The following is a 15,175-nucleotide window of genomic DNA, read 5'->3' as shown; positions in this document are numbered from 1 at the left end:
ACATTGATACAATGCTCAACAATTGTAATATGCATGATCATGCGTAACACTCATTGAAGTCAGAAAGTATGAAACACCAACTGCAGAATAAACAACAACAAAAATGGGTTAATAGGGGGTATGGTCCCCTCTTACAGATATACAAGTCTTGCAGTGTGATTTCATGCTTGAAATAAAACAGTTTATTATTTTCTGTGACAATTTCATACCTTCCGACCCCACAGAGTGTCATGCACGATCATGCTTATGTATTACAATTATTAGATGGTTATTTGTTTTGCATTATATCAAAGTATGTACATATCAAATTTCATAAAAATCGGTCCAGTAGTTCTAGAGATAATTGACGAAGTTTGGATAATCTCTTATACCAGTGTAATTCATAGTCATTAAGTAACACCATCATAACTGCAACTAAGTACCTAAAAATATGATCATTAGATGAAAAGAATTTTCTTTTTAATTCACTGTACAAGTAGAAAACAAACGAAAAGTAATATTGGTCATTCAAAGTACTTTGACAATTTCAGTCTTGGCACAACATTCATAGATTGGAGTTCTTGGAAAAGTAATTTACAAGCGTAGGGAAGACGGATAGAAGCTATGTGACCAGAGGAGTGGCAGAAATTGCACCTGCAAAGAAAAACAATCTTAGTTTAATTTGCCAAATATGTTAGTAAAATTACCTTAAAAAATGCAATCAATATTGATAATCACTATGGAACTCGCACCGTACTTTGCCAACACAATCTTGACGAAGATTGGGCAAACCGAGCATGCTCTGCAATTTAGACTGAAAGAATGCGGGAGATGTGTAGTTGTCAAGAGATTGACAAGTGATTAATTGTCACTTGAAAACTGGGACATTAATTATGAATCGAAGACATCAACTTATCTTGATGCTTTTGAATCTCGTTCAATTTATTTCAACACCAATTCTCGCATCGCGGTTCTGCTCAGCCCGTACACTGCATACAATTCTGTTAAATCTGTAGTAGCAGGTGGCACAATGAAAAAAAAAACGTGATTTATAAGAAATAGGTTTCTTCAAACTTAAGTGGAAGAAACTCTTTATAAAAAATAAATATAAAATATTAAAACAACTACTGTAAACAGTCAATAGTTGCAATGTAGTACAAAGAATTGTTATTTCCTAAAAAATTGATAAATTATTTTGAATGAATGAATTTCTTAAAAAGTACAAATTACTGTAATTCTTCAATATTTTATGTAAAGGAAAACCTTATTTAATTATTAAACTGTTAAAATTATAATTAATAATTACATTTTCTTAAAACTTCCAAATTAAACCATATACTAAAAATGATATAATTGAATGCTGTTAAGTATTCAACTGACTCTAAATAATATGATATTTAAGCTTTTAAAATTCTGTATGAAGCAAATATAAATAGTTGGAAAAATAATTTATTTAAAAAGAGTTGGGTGTGAAAAACTTTATATTTCCTGACACTATATTATATTTAATTATTTAAATGCTATATGTTGCTATAGAAAAATTTACAATAATAATAATAAGTTAAAAAGGAAAAGCGCTAAAACTAAATTTGTCTTAATTTGAACAATTTAGAAAGTTAAAAACACAAATCAAGCAAAAAAAGATTTTTTAAACATACATACATCTTTAGAAATTCTTTTTTCGCTTGATTTGTGTCTTTAACTTTCTAAATTGTTATATATGTAAATAATTTTAACTGATGAAATAACTTTTAAAAGTTTTTGCTAGATATTATAAAACAAGTTCTACTTTTAGTCAGATGCCATCTTTTGAATATAATTCTGCAGAAAAAGAAAAAAAAATTCTGCAGAAAAAGAAAACCAAAATCTTCTACTTCCCAAAAGAAAAATCTTTCTGCAAGAACTCTGAGACAATGTCGCTGTGATTCTGGCGTGGGACAAACCGCAATACCCACACTTGGGGGAAAAAAAGTTTAAAAATTATATTTACAAAAACATAAAAGATAAGTTGATTACTACACTTATATTTTATTTTTGCACAATTTACTTTTGACAATTTAATTAAACATGGTCCACATTTTTTAATTTACAGAAAGATTTTTCAAAAACATTTAGCTAAATTTGAAGTTAAAAATTCAATATACACTTAAAAATTCATTTCAATTTTTTGTTAACTTCCAATAGTTTTTTCTGCTGCAAGATAAATTTGAAATATCAAGCGATTTTTCGACATCTATTAAGAATAGATTTATATTGAATGATTGAGTAAGTGATGATCATTGATAGGCATTAAAATTTATTTGGAACTCAAACAATTTTCATTGAATTCCCTGCTACATAATTTTAACTCGAATCCTACAATTTCCTGGAGAATCGTAATTCACAGTGGCAGGAGGTGACTAAAATGTATTAAAGCTTTCAAAACTTACTAATAGAAAGTTATTCCAATATTTTTGATTTTTTTTTAAATTACAAAAATCTGTTTTAAAAAGGCAGCAATTTCATTAAAAGATGGTTTTTAGCATAGCTGCCAACTTAGATGAGAAAAAATCCAGTAGATTTTACAAATAATATAAATTTCATGACAATTGTTTCATGATGTACTAAATATTATAGTCATCAAAATAGAAAGACTGCAATATTTTTCAGTTATGATTGACATTAAATGAACTTGAAATGTCATGTATCATGTTTATTCATAATTTTGAATGGTAATAGGAATTTAATTCAGCAAATATTCGTAAAAAGATTTCTTAATTAATTTGAAAAGGGAGTTCTGAATAAAAATAAAATTAACATTTTAGAACAAAAGAAAAATTTTAAACTGATTTTTATAAATGAGGCTCGTTTCATTATGTATTAGTAATACTTATTTAAATATTCAAGCAAGCAATAATAATCTGTTCAAAAATCTCAATAGGGATTTTTTTAGAAAACTTACTCAATTTTAGGGAATTTTCTAAAATGTACAAAAACTAGGAGAATTTTTACCAAACCAGTAGACCATGATAAACTGGCAAAATCCACAGATGCCAACTGCTCCGGACACGCCAAAATAATTTTTTAAAAAAAACGGTAAATAACTACAAAGTTAATTTTTTAAATATTTGACTAGTTTTGCTTGCTTTTTAAAAGGTATAGCATAAGTACTATAAAGTGGTGAATTATATAAGCCTACGAATTATTTAGAAATAGTGGTGGATAAAAATCTACTAAATTGAATTTATTAAACCAAGAATCACAATTGATAAACTACCACTTTAAAATGTATATTTGATGTCTGGAGCAAGTTGGCATCTCTGCAAAATCCAGTAGAGTTGGCAGCTATGGCTTTAGTATTATTCTAGCAGATTTGATTTTAAAAAGCTTTATAATCTATGGATTGCATTGTCAAAAAGATGAATGAATTGTTCAAATATAAAGCCAGGTAAAAGTGACTCACCAACCAGTGTAGCCAAGTAAGCCACATTTACTGCAGACGTCAACGTCGAAGGCATCACTGGACAGCATCAAACGTTCTAAAAGAAGCATACTCGTTCCGTGCCCAATCAAGCAATCTCTTTCCATTTCCCCGAGTCTCAAACCGCCATCACGGGCTCTTCCTTCGGTCGGTTGCCTTGTCAGAACTTGTCGTGGTCCTCGGGGACGGGCGTGAATTTTGTCCACCACCATGTGTTTAAGCTTCTGATAGTATATAGGTCCAAAATATATATAGGATATAAGTGGTTCCCCAGTTATTCCTGATGTCATACAATCCTTACCCTGATAGTTAAAACCACATCTGATCAAATCTTCACCAATGTCTAGCACTTTATCACCGCCAAAGGCAGTGCCATATTTTATTTTCCCAGTCATGACACCAGCCTTCCCCGCAAGAAGTTCTATCAGTTTTCCGACAGTCATTCGAGATGGAAATCCGTGTGGGTTCATGATGAGGTCAGGACTGATACCCTGGTCACTAAAGGGCATGTCAACTTGCTCTGCAATGAGGCCAACAACACCTTTTTGTCCATGGCGACTGCTAAATTTGTCACCGACTTCGGGTCGTCTTGTTTGCCTTAAAAGTACTTTAATCAGAGAGGATGATTCACTGTCTGAAGTGATTAGGACTCGTTCAACATGGGATGGCAAGATACCTTTAACCCTATAAATTAAAACGGATTTATAATTTTTAAAGTGTAAAAAAAATGTCAAAGACAAAGCAAATCAAGCTATTATTTGTATTGTTCAATGTTACAACAGACTATAATTTTAGCAAGACATTATAACAAATTATTGTTTATTATTCATTTAAATTGTTTTATTATTCTCAAAATTTATATAGATTACAAAGTGAATAAGAGTCAAGTTTTGTTAGATTACCTAAGCATTTAATAAAAAATAATTATTTTCCATAAAGATATATACAAAAATAAAATCCTCTAATAAACATCATCTCTAATATAAAAGAAAACATTGAAATATGAATTTCTTAAACAATCCAGCTTACTTATGATTTGCTGATAAAAATTTTCTCAACTAATTTCATAATTGTATATCAAGCTAGTTCAGAGTCTTAATTGTTGGCTATAGCTAAAGCACTTAAGATGTCCTTTTTATTAGCAATGTTGAAAGATAAAATTTTCAAACAATATGTAAAATTAGCAAAGCAAAAATGTAATTTTCTACAACATTTTAACTTGTGCATGATGTTAACAGGTTCAATGAGGGTATTTTTAATAAATGACTGGTTTAACTTCTACCTTTAAAATAAAAGTCAACTATAACGAGCACATATCTTATATTTAACTAGAAACTTCACATAAGCGCTTGAAGACTTTTTCTCTGACAAAAAATAAATAAATAAATAAAAAAAAAAAGTATTAGACTGTTCAAAATAAATTTTAGTCCCTTCATAGGTGTTTAAAAGATCTCCTTTTTGTAAATTTGAAATCTTCAAAAAATATATGGAGATAAGTAATTTTATCTCTTTTTCAGCAGAGTGTTAAGATTTCAGTGAGTGTTAAGAATAGATTTTACTTTCAGTTCCTTACATGTTATTCTACAGAAACTTTTATGAATCAATGATAAACATAAAATTCCTGATTCAATTATATCTATATATAAGTTCAAAATGTACAGAAGACATGGAAAAATTATAGACTAATGAAAAATAATAATAAAAAAAATCCGAAAAATAAAAGATATAAACTTTTCATCAGCTACATGATTAAATCCGCAAAAAGTAGTGCTTTCTAATATTGTATAAATATAGAAATTAGGCATAGCCAAAGCAAAAATCAATACATTAGTGTGAGAAGCACTCAAAAAAAATTTACAACAAATAAAATAGAACACATTAAATCAAAATATCACTTAAAAACAGAAAATGAAATATAAAGAAAAAACAGAATAAAACATAAAACGAAATCTGTAAAGCGAGTAGCGAATTCAAATGAACTTACATGAATGGGAAATTTTTCAAGAATGATTTAAAATATTTTCATAACAAGATTGCCAAAAAGTGTAGTGTGTACAAGAAAAGTATCAATAATATGAAGCATTTTATTTAACCTTCAACTGTTCAGCAATAAATTTCCGCCTAAAACAAGTTTATATAACTTATGGTAAAATAATTTAAATTAGAAAAAATTCCAGCTTTTCTTAGTTTTTTCCACTATAAAAAAAATTCCATGATAATTTCAGGTTTCCTAGGTGGGTGGCCACCCTGATCATAACAAATGAAGTTCATACATTTTCCCATGTAATGTAGATAAACCATTTTATTCTATTCCATTTATATCAGGTTGAGTAAAAAGTTTTCCGCCAAAGGGAAATACCTCCGTGCCAGCAGCAGCCATTGCCGTGGTGGTTAACTTTTTTTGAAACGGGCTTTTGTATTTTAAAGCAGAAAGTTGGAACTACATGACTGTGTAATTTGTTTGTCAAAACTTTATCATCTTGTGCACCAAATTTTTTTTAAAAATGGAGCTATCACGTTAACAGATCAGACCCATTATGTACTATGAGTTCCGAAATAAACTAAGTGTAACTGAATGCCACAAGAAAATGTCTAAAAGTTTAGGTTTCAATACTGTTTCTTATGAGGATACAGTAAAAGTTTGGTTTCGAAAGTTTAATACTGGGAATTTCAACATTGAAGATGAACCACGTTTTGGCCGCCCTATTGAGGTTGATTGTGACCAGTTAAAGCAAATTATTGTTGAAGACAGAAATTTTTCAACACGAACTATTGCGTTAGAGCTTGACATTTGCCAAAAAACAATAGCAAATACTCTCAAACGCATAAATCTAACAGTTAAGTTTAACCGTTGAGTGACTCGCGAATTGACTGCGACAAGACTGAAGACAAGAGCAAGAGAAAAGCGGCCTGTTTGGTTCTGCTCAGAGATCAAAGAAAAGAGGACGTTCTGGACAGAATTGTGACCTGTGATGAAAAATGGGTATACTACAACAATACTAGCCGTAGAGGAGGGTGGTCAGCATCCGGGGAATCCGCAAGTTCGGTTGCAAGACGAACGCTAACTAACAAGAAGGTCCTTNGAAATGTTTTACATTGTAAATATAAGGAATACCTGGTAACTAAAAAATTTTGGAAATACTCAGCATAGGTCCATTATTTTGAGAAAAAAATAACAGCAGATCATTAAATTTGTGTTGGGAAATGGCATGCATTAGCAACTGTGTGTCATTGAGAGCATATTTCTGCCATATTTTTATTCGTAGTTTAGTACCATCTTATGTTTATTAAGGTATTAATTAAATTTTTATGTTTGAAACAGATTGTGTGTGGTTTGAATATAGCATGTTTTGTTCTTAAATTATCTAGAACTATTTCCTCTTACTTAAATTAAATTAATCTCTTACTTCAATTAAATTAATCTCTTAAATCAATTAAATTATTCTCTTACATCAACTGAATTCCTCTTCTTTCAATTTATTTCTGAATCTTCTAGAATGCATTAAATAAAGTAATTACCAAGGGGATCTGAATAAATACCCAATAGAGAAATCGAATATCCTCCCTCAAAGTGATCTTAAGAGACTTCAGCCTTAAATTTTAAATCATACTTAGCATCACAGAATTGACAAAATTTGATTATGGCACTTTAAATTAGACATAATAATACATTTTTAAGTTTAAAATGTCTCTTTTTAATCAATATTTTTCCCAGTATCGCACCTTTGAAATAGGTTGATTTTAATTCGAAATAATTTTATTACAATCTTAAGATTCCACTACGCTGTGTATTTGAATTTTTTTTTTCATTCTAATTTTAAATTTACTTTGATTTTAGAAATAATAAGTAATAAATATTTTATTTGTGATGAAATTAAATAATGTAACATATTATGCATACTATATATATATATATATATATATATATGTAAATAATAAAAGAGGATGGCATTTTTTAAAAATAATAAGTTCTTATAAATATTAAACACAATGTTCCCACAAACTAATATGTAACGCAAATGAAAAAAAAGAAACTTGTTTTTCTGGCAGCACAACAAACGTGATCTAACACAAAAACAGCTGATTAAAATAGGTACTGATAACATGCATACGTTACAGGTACTTCTTTATACTGCTTTTCTGCTAATTTCTCAGCATCATTAGCAATTGTACTAGTGACTGTAGGCATTTCTTTATTGACCACAACTTGTCGATTTTCAATAATTGCACCTGCAAGTCAGATTTTAATATATTATTTACAATATAAACATATTTGCAGATATACTGTGCATAAAATTAAAAAAAAAAAAAAACAGAACACTAAAATAACTTTTTATTTACTGATCACATTTTTACGTTCTAACAGATCTATCTTAACAGTTAAATATGCTAATTTATTAGTGCAGACAATATTCTAAGGAGTAAATCATACTTTTTCTAAATAAACTTACACTTTTCCTTTGACGGATTCTCAAGATATGAGCAATCAGGAGAATGTTTTGCACATAGAATGACTACAGTTTTACATAGTTTGTTCACAGAATGGTTAAATTGAACATATTGGATCCAAAACGAAGTATCTGATTCATTTAATATCTTTAAAAATTATTTTCAAAGCAGAAAATCCAATCATACAATTAAGTTATGTTCTTTATTTACATCATACTAGAGATGCACAATGGGCTATTGGCAACGGTCTGAGGATGATCAGAAGACATGCCATCGCAATTTTGATCCTCTACAGAAGAGGTGGCTTCTCTGCTTTGGTAGCCCGAAGACCAGAGCGAAGTTGGGCACTTTATGATAGAACACTTTAACGAGAACCGATACAGCACACCCTCGGTCCCTACATAGCCTGATGAAAGTGGTCACCAACCTGCTTACTGATCACAGTCAGTGATGCTTGTTCTACTGGGAACTGGGTCTTTATGATCAGTTCACTGTGGGACATAATCGAATTAAATTAAAACCTGGTAGTTTAAAACTTTTAGATATTTAGGCATAATATTTTAGGCAGCTTTTCACTAAAAATTTTGATAAAATCATGAACCTTTGAAAACTAATCATAGTTAACTTTTTGATGGCAGATAATTTTGAAAAGAACGGCTTGGTGAGCTTTTCTGCGAGCGTGAGGAAGGGAGTTCACCTTCTAGAATCATCTGATTTAGATTAAATTCTCCCAATAAAGTTGTTTTGATACAGTTTGAGATAAATTTTACCTACGGTCTCTTGAAAAAGTTTGATTTCCTTGACAAAATCTTGGATGTAGTTGACAATTTTAGTTGACAATTATTTTGATGCTGTGGCCGACATACTTTTGAGGGTTTCTGCTTTGAGAATTTTGAAATTGTCTTTGTTGAAAATTGTAATGGAGATATCTTGAGGCAATAGACTAAGTTTGACCATGGTCGTTATTTTGCCTAAGAGAGTTTTAAAAAAAATTACTGTACCATGAAGTGACCCTTTTTATTGCAGAAATTACAATGAGCAGATGCATTTTCAACATTAGTGCTGCTCATTGTCTCCAATTTATTTGATAATGACAGAAAAAAAACCACCAAAATAAACTCAAATTTGGGAGAGCGCTGAAGTAATATAAATCCAAAATTTGTCTTCAAATAAATTTATAAAAAAAATTGGAGAATTATAATTAAATTGAAATAGAAAAGTCAGAATTTTTCTTAAAATTTGTCAGAAAATTGAAAAGTTATATTCTGAGTCTTAAATGGATTTGAACATGTTACGTATCATTTCACTTATCAGGTTCTCCAATATTTTAATAATGGTATTGCATGTTTCCTTATTTTTTTCTATTTCAATTTAATTATAATTCTCCAAAACTTTTTCTAAATTTACTTGTCGAAAAATTATGAACTTATTCCAAATTTGACTTTACTTTAGCTTTTTTCCCACACTTAGATTTTTATTTAAGAACATAAATGGATTTAACAATATTAAAAATTAAAGAGATACATCTGTTTAATTCATGACATCATCAGGCATTTGAAAAAAATAAAACTGCAAATGCGGAGTCATGATAGCCGAATAAATAAATAAAAATAATGACTTCGAAAAACAATTAAAGAAACAAATTTATGTGCAGCAAATTTATTACCTGACAGTTCAAATGATGCTGTTTCAAGAGTTGAATATTTAATAATGTATAAAAATAATAATAATTTACAGTCAGTAATTTAAATTCATAAAAAGAGGATTGATAATCATACCAACAGGACAAAAAATGTTCAAATTATCTTGGAATAAGGAATAAGGAAATTTTGATAAAAGTATAACTATAAAGTCACAATATTACCTGGATATGCAATACCATCAGAATCCAAGGCCAAATGCTTCCACACAGGTTTTTTAGTTTCAGCATCTACTTTTGGTCCTAGTATACGATCTGCAGTATGTGCATACTTTTTGATTGCACACTTACTAGTTCTGTAAACTAAACATCGTCCAAAACCTGTAAGTTAATTATTGTTTATAAATAAGAGGTAACAGAAGAACAACTCTTAGATATTTATTTATTCTTCAAAAGAAGATAGTTTCTAAAGAGTTTATTTTTCTAACTGACGTGGAAAAATCAGACTTCTGAAATCATAACTTCATACTCTTTTTATAAGTATTTTCCATAAATTTAGCATGATTCTTGCGTTTATTAGCAAAACTCTTTTGGATTTAATATGTTCTTGGATTTAATATGTTGTTAAGAAAGAAGATAAGCATATACTGAGATTTTGGATGGAATTAGTAGTGAGATTTAAAAATTATTTGAATTTGTGGTTGTGTTAGATACTTTTAAAGATAATAAACATAATGACATAATAATTTCAATTTTCTGGATTTTAAGAGCTTTATAAAATATAAAATACAAACAATGAATCTAATAGAAATGCTTCAATTTTTTAGCATCAAATTTGCTACAAACTATTTGTAGACACATGGTGAGTCAAAATTCAATAAATGAAATAATGTTGAATTTTAAAATATAAATTTATCTTTCATATACTGGAATATGAATACAAATCATTTAATAATTGCTAAAAAGTAAAATAGCATCATAAAGTATAACAAGTGTTAATTGCTGCAAAATTAAGGAGCAAAGTAAATAAAAAATTGCCGAGTTTTAAAACATTACTAAAAGTCAGATAATTTAGAAAAAAAACTAAATTTAAAACAGATTTACGTTTTTATCAGATATAATACAGTTGTTTCATACAATCAGAGATGGAACAGCAGCTTAACCAAATTGGAGCAGAAAAAATATGTTTTGGAGCAAGTTAATTTTATTTTTTAGCTGAGTGGAGAAAATAATTTTTATTAGCGGAGTAGCATTGCACTTGTAGATTTGCGCATATTTAAACATGCATTTAAAATAATTAGATAAAAGAAATATAATAATATTCTTTAAAAAATCATATTATACATCAATACAGGATTCATCCTAAATGGAGTTTGTGGGACGCGTCACGTCTTTTGCTCATTCAATGAACCATTTCTGCACTGCTTTGATCTTAAATATGCGTCACAATATATTTGGGGGGGGGGAATGTTGAATTCTAACTGATTCCATAGTAATTATAGTTAATAATAGTTAGTTAATTATAGTTAGAAATAGTTTTTCTACAGTTATATATTGTTTCTTTTCAAGCCATTCCGTCATATTGAATTCAACATCCCCCCCCCCAAATATATTGTGACGCATATTTAAGATCAAAGCAGTGCAGAAATGTTATATGTACATATACGGTTTCTTAAATTCCGATATTTTTAATAAGATGTTACTACTCCATGCAAATTTTGAATAAGAGTTTTTATTTTCTTAAGCATTGAACTTGCAACAATTTTATCATAAATGCACGTCATATGAGGTTTGTTTTTCGGCAACTATATACCTTTTTTAGACTATCGTAATATAGTCCTTCAAACTTCTATAATTTAAAATTTGACATAATTAAGATATGCATATTTTGAATTTTGGTAATCACACACAATTCTTTTTAAACACTCAATTTGTGATATGCATCCTTGATTTAGATCGTTTTATTATCATTTTTCCGGTCATGTGGTTATTTGTTAATTATTTCCATTTATTCTTTAACAATTAAAAAATATTACTTTCTTTCTTTCAATACTTTATTTTATCAGAATTCATAATTTAATTCGAAAGTTAGCTTTGCTAACGACACAAGTATTCTTTATACCTCAAAGGTAAATTCGAATGAAAACTGTAAATTTTTAGTTGCACTATATTTAAAAGTAAATTTATCAAGTTATACACAGGAATTTTTTTCATTGACTCTCAGTTTTTCTCAGTGATCAGGTGTATACACACTGTATGAGGTTGAAAACTACATGCTTTTTGAGAAACAAATATTTACCCCTATCCAAGGAAGCTTTGTTTAAAACTATAGCATCTTCAATGTCGTATCCACTGTAGCTCATGACTGCAACAGTTGCGTTTTGACCAGCAGGAACATTTTCAAAATTAATTAAATCAAGCGTCTGAAACAAATGTGACAGTATTTAAAACATCTGCTTACATGAGGAATATTCATTTAGTTTAACAAATATAAGAATAATTTAATAATGAGTAATTTTTTTTATAAACAGTTTCAAAAAATATAAAGGCAGGGCTCGAAAAACCACCCGTCCGCCCGTCTTCGGCGGTCAAAAATTCCCTGCGGACAGCAAATATTTCGAATCCGACGTCCGAGCGGACGGCCATTTTCCCATTAATATTCGTGATACATTTTCAATTTTTGCTATCTTACAAGAGTCTAGCGCCTCACTTCTAAAATTACCCTCTAATCTAGAAATACAGCAACATACCGCGCTTGGTGGAATTGATGTTTTCTCTGTCTGGGAGTACTGCAGTGGTTGAAAGAGGCTTTTTCAGCAATATGCTTACAAAAAAACACATCACGTACTGGTCTTAAACAAGAAGCGTTAAACGCAATTATGAACATCCACCTAAATGGAAAACCCCTTTCAGATTTCTGTGCAGAAACCTCTGTAAATCAATGGCTTGATTGTGGAACTGGCAAACGTCATATTTGTTTCATTTAAAAAACGAAGTACCCTCGGATAAATTGACATTCCAGATAACTTGACCTTTGTCATTTAAATTATTTCATAAAAGAAATACTAGGTTTTACTATTAGTAACCTAGTATTTGTAATCCTAGTAACTACTAATTCATTGTGTAATTTATATAAATGTTTGTAACAAATAAGAGAAAATTATATTTTTATTTATTTAGAAGCTACGGGTTAGTTTCAAAGGAGGACGGGTTCATTGTTGGACAAGCCGTCCTCGGGGACGGGTAAAATTTCTGACTTTCTTCGAGCCCTGTATAAAGGATTAGGAATGATAAACTAATCAATCTAAACAAATAATGTATTTACTTTTATATTTTTATAATGAGTTCTTCCCCCCTTGCTCACTTACTCTTCCATATTTTAATTTAACCATGAAATAGCAGAATTCAAGGGAAAAATAAAAGAAATCTAATAATTTGTTGAATATCAGCAAATTTTGTACCACTTCTTCTTTTCTCCTGATTTCTGATTCTTTTGATTTGTTCTTTTCTGAGAGTAAGTTGTCGAAGAAATTTTTAATGAAATTAAGTAAAGATAGAAGTTATAATAGTCATAACTATTATCTTTATCTAACTTTTTACTGATAATAATTTCAAATACCACAGCTAGTAATATTTTGAAGGTTCAATATAATGAATTCTCTTTAATTTAAAATGTATAAATATTCAGAAAACTGATAGACACAGATAAAATTGTATAGCCTAACTTTGCAGGAAAATGCAAGATTATAACAAATTTTGAGTCAGTTTGTGCTGTAATCAGGCTTTGTAGTAGACATTCGATTTTTTTCTTTTTTTTACCAAATTTTTTTTCTTTCTGAAGCACAGTCTGAAATCTAATCAAATATTAACTTAAAAGTTCTTTTAAAAACATTTATTAGCTGCTTGTTTCTATATGAGAACATGCAAAATTATTAAACTAATTAAAATATAGCTAATAAAGAGCTCAAATACACATATATTTTTTTGAAAAATGCTAGAATTAACTGATTTTTTTAACAACTCATAAAATGAATTTTCAAAATGTTATCAAATCAATGCATGAAAAATTGAAAGACATAGTTTTGATTTTTTTTTAAAAAGAAAAAAAAACACAAGATTTTTTGTTTTAGGTAATTAGGCCATATGAAAAAACAGACATAAACTTACATGACTCTTAACCATAGGTCGTTGTGGATAAACAAGATTGTACATTAGAGTATCCATCCTGTTCTTCTGATTCCATCCAATAGTACCTACAAAAAGACCAAAGCTCATTAGAAGAGTGTGCCAATTTGCATTAAGAGGGTATTTCAAGCATCAAATTTTATTTTCACGCTTCAAAAATATTACTGGGGTTCATTAATAGTAATAATAATAAAGATTTTGTTAAAATGTATTATTATTATGAATGAAGATGATCAAAACGAGATCTGGGTGCGTAGCCAGATTCAACAAGAAATAAGCACCTTATAAGTGCTTTTTAAGCACTCAAAAAATATTTTTTATCACTTTCCAATATATATATATATATATATAATTAGGATCTGTGTAGTAATGAAAATTTATGAACATAAAATCCATGAAAGTCAAAAACTTTACATAATCATAATAATCATGATTTCTCTTAACAGTGCATAACAGTGTGTGCATACATTAGACAACTATTTATAAGTACAATTAACCTGATGCAGTAAATGCACCCTAATCCCCTAATATAAGTAAGTTTTCTTTAAATACAATATATTTTTTTTAATAAAAAGACAGAGATTTAAAAATTGCTTTACATTTTAATTATATTTTCGATAATTCAAGTTTTCAAAAGTTCGAGTCAGGCTCAGTCCCATCCACCTTGAATTATCGAGACTCCATTGCATTTTAAATTGCTGTAAACAATTTCAATTCATATGCGAAAACCCTATAGAGAAATAATACTTACCCATTGCTTGCTTACCCATAGCACATTGATATGTGTTTCTTGGAGACTGATTGTGATGAGGATAGGGAATCAAACCAGCACAAACACCTAATATAGTATACGGTTCAATCTCTAAATGAGTGGTTTCTCTGTCAAAAATAAAAACTTTCATTAAAATGTTATTTCAGAGAACATAAAGGATGATCAAACACACTCTAAAAAATTATTTTATTTCCTAACCGGCGTTGTACAGTCGACCAAATTTTTTGAGTTTACAACTACTATTGCTCAACTCCGTAGTTTGTAATTTTGACCCCAACCCAGAAGACAAGAGAACTTGTGGATCAAGTATTGGGCGAAATTTGCTTTCGTGGAGGACTTATTGACGGAAATAACCAGCATTTGTGTTACATGAAGAGGAAAACCTCCCACAGTTAGCTTGACAGCAAGGAGACTCTAACCCATGATCAGTCTTCCACTGAGGATATTTTACGTCAACACTGTGGTCGGTGGAAGGGGAGATGCAGAATTCGTATCGACCAGTCATCACTGGGATTCAAAGCTGGTTCAACTCATTGGAATATGAGCGTTCTATCCCCTGAGCCATGACTGCTCTCTAAAGTATACTTGTTTTTGTAGTTCTTATAGCCAGTAATTGTATATAGATCAGCAAGAGAGGGGATGAATTTATTTTAATCCGCATTTGCGTTACATTGAGGGGAAAACAACAATT

At 29.6% G+C, this 15,175-nt stretch overlaps 1 protein-coding gene across 1 annotated transcript in view; it reads right to left on the bottom strand.

Moving 5' to 3' along the window:
• Positions 1-442: 442 nt before the first annotated feature.
• The window catches only part of LOC107438030 (RNA polymerase III subunit RpIII128), a 46,137-nt gene continuing 31,404 nt past the window's right edge, over positions 443-15,175 (bottom strand). The window contains exons 16-22 of the mRNA XM_016050188.3: positions 14,464-14,591; positions 13,695-13,780; positions 11,827-11,950; positions 9,753-9,908; positions 7,552-7,669; positions 3,422-4,123; positions 443-633 (exon numbers count right to left, since the gene is read on the bottom strand). Of these exons, the coding sequence (XP_015905674.1) occupies positions 504-633; positions 3,422-4,123; positions 7,552-7,669; positions 9,753-9,908; positions 11,827-11,950; positions 13,695-13,780; positions 14,464-14,591 (1,444 nt within the window). The 3' untranslated portion in view covers positions 443-503. The remainder of the gene's footprint in view (positions 634-3,421; positions 4,124-7,551; positions 7,670-9,752; positions 9,909-11,826; positions 11,951-13,694; positions 13,781-14,463; positions 14,592-15,175) is intronic.

The sequence above is a fragment of the Parasteatoda tepidariorum genome, chromosome 4 (assembly GCF_043381705.1).
Source record: "Parasteatoda tepidariorum isolate YZ-2023 chromosome 4, CAS_Ptep_4.0, whole genome shotgun sequence".
NCBI lineage: Eukaryota > Metazoa > Arthropoda > Arachnida > Araneae > Theridiidae > Parasteatoda > Parasteatoda tepidariorum.
This window is presented reverse-complemented; position numbering and strand designations above follow the sequence as displayed.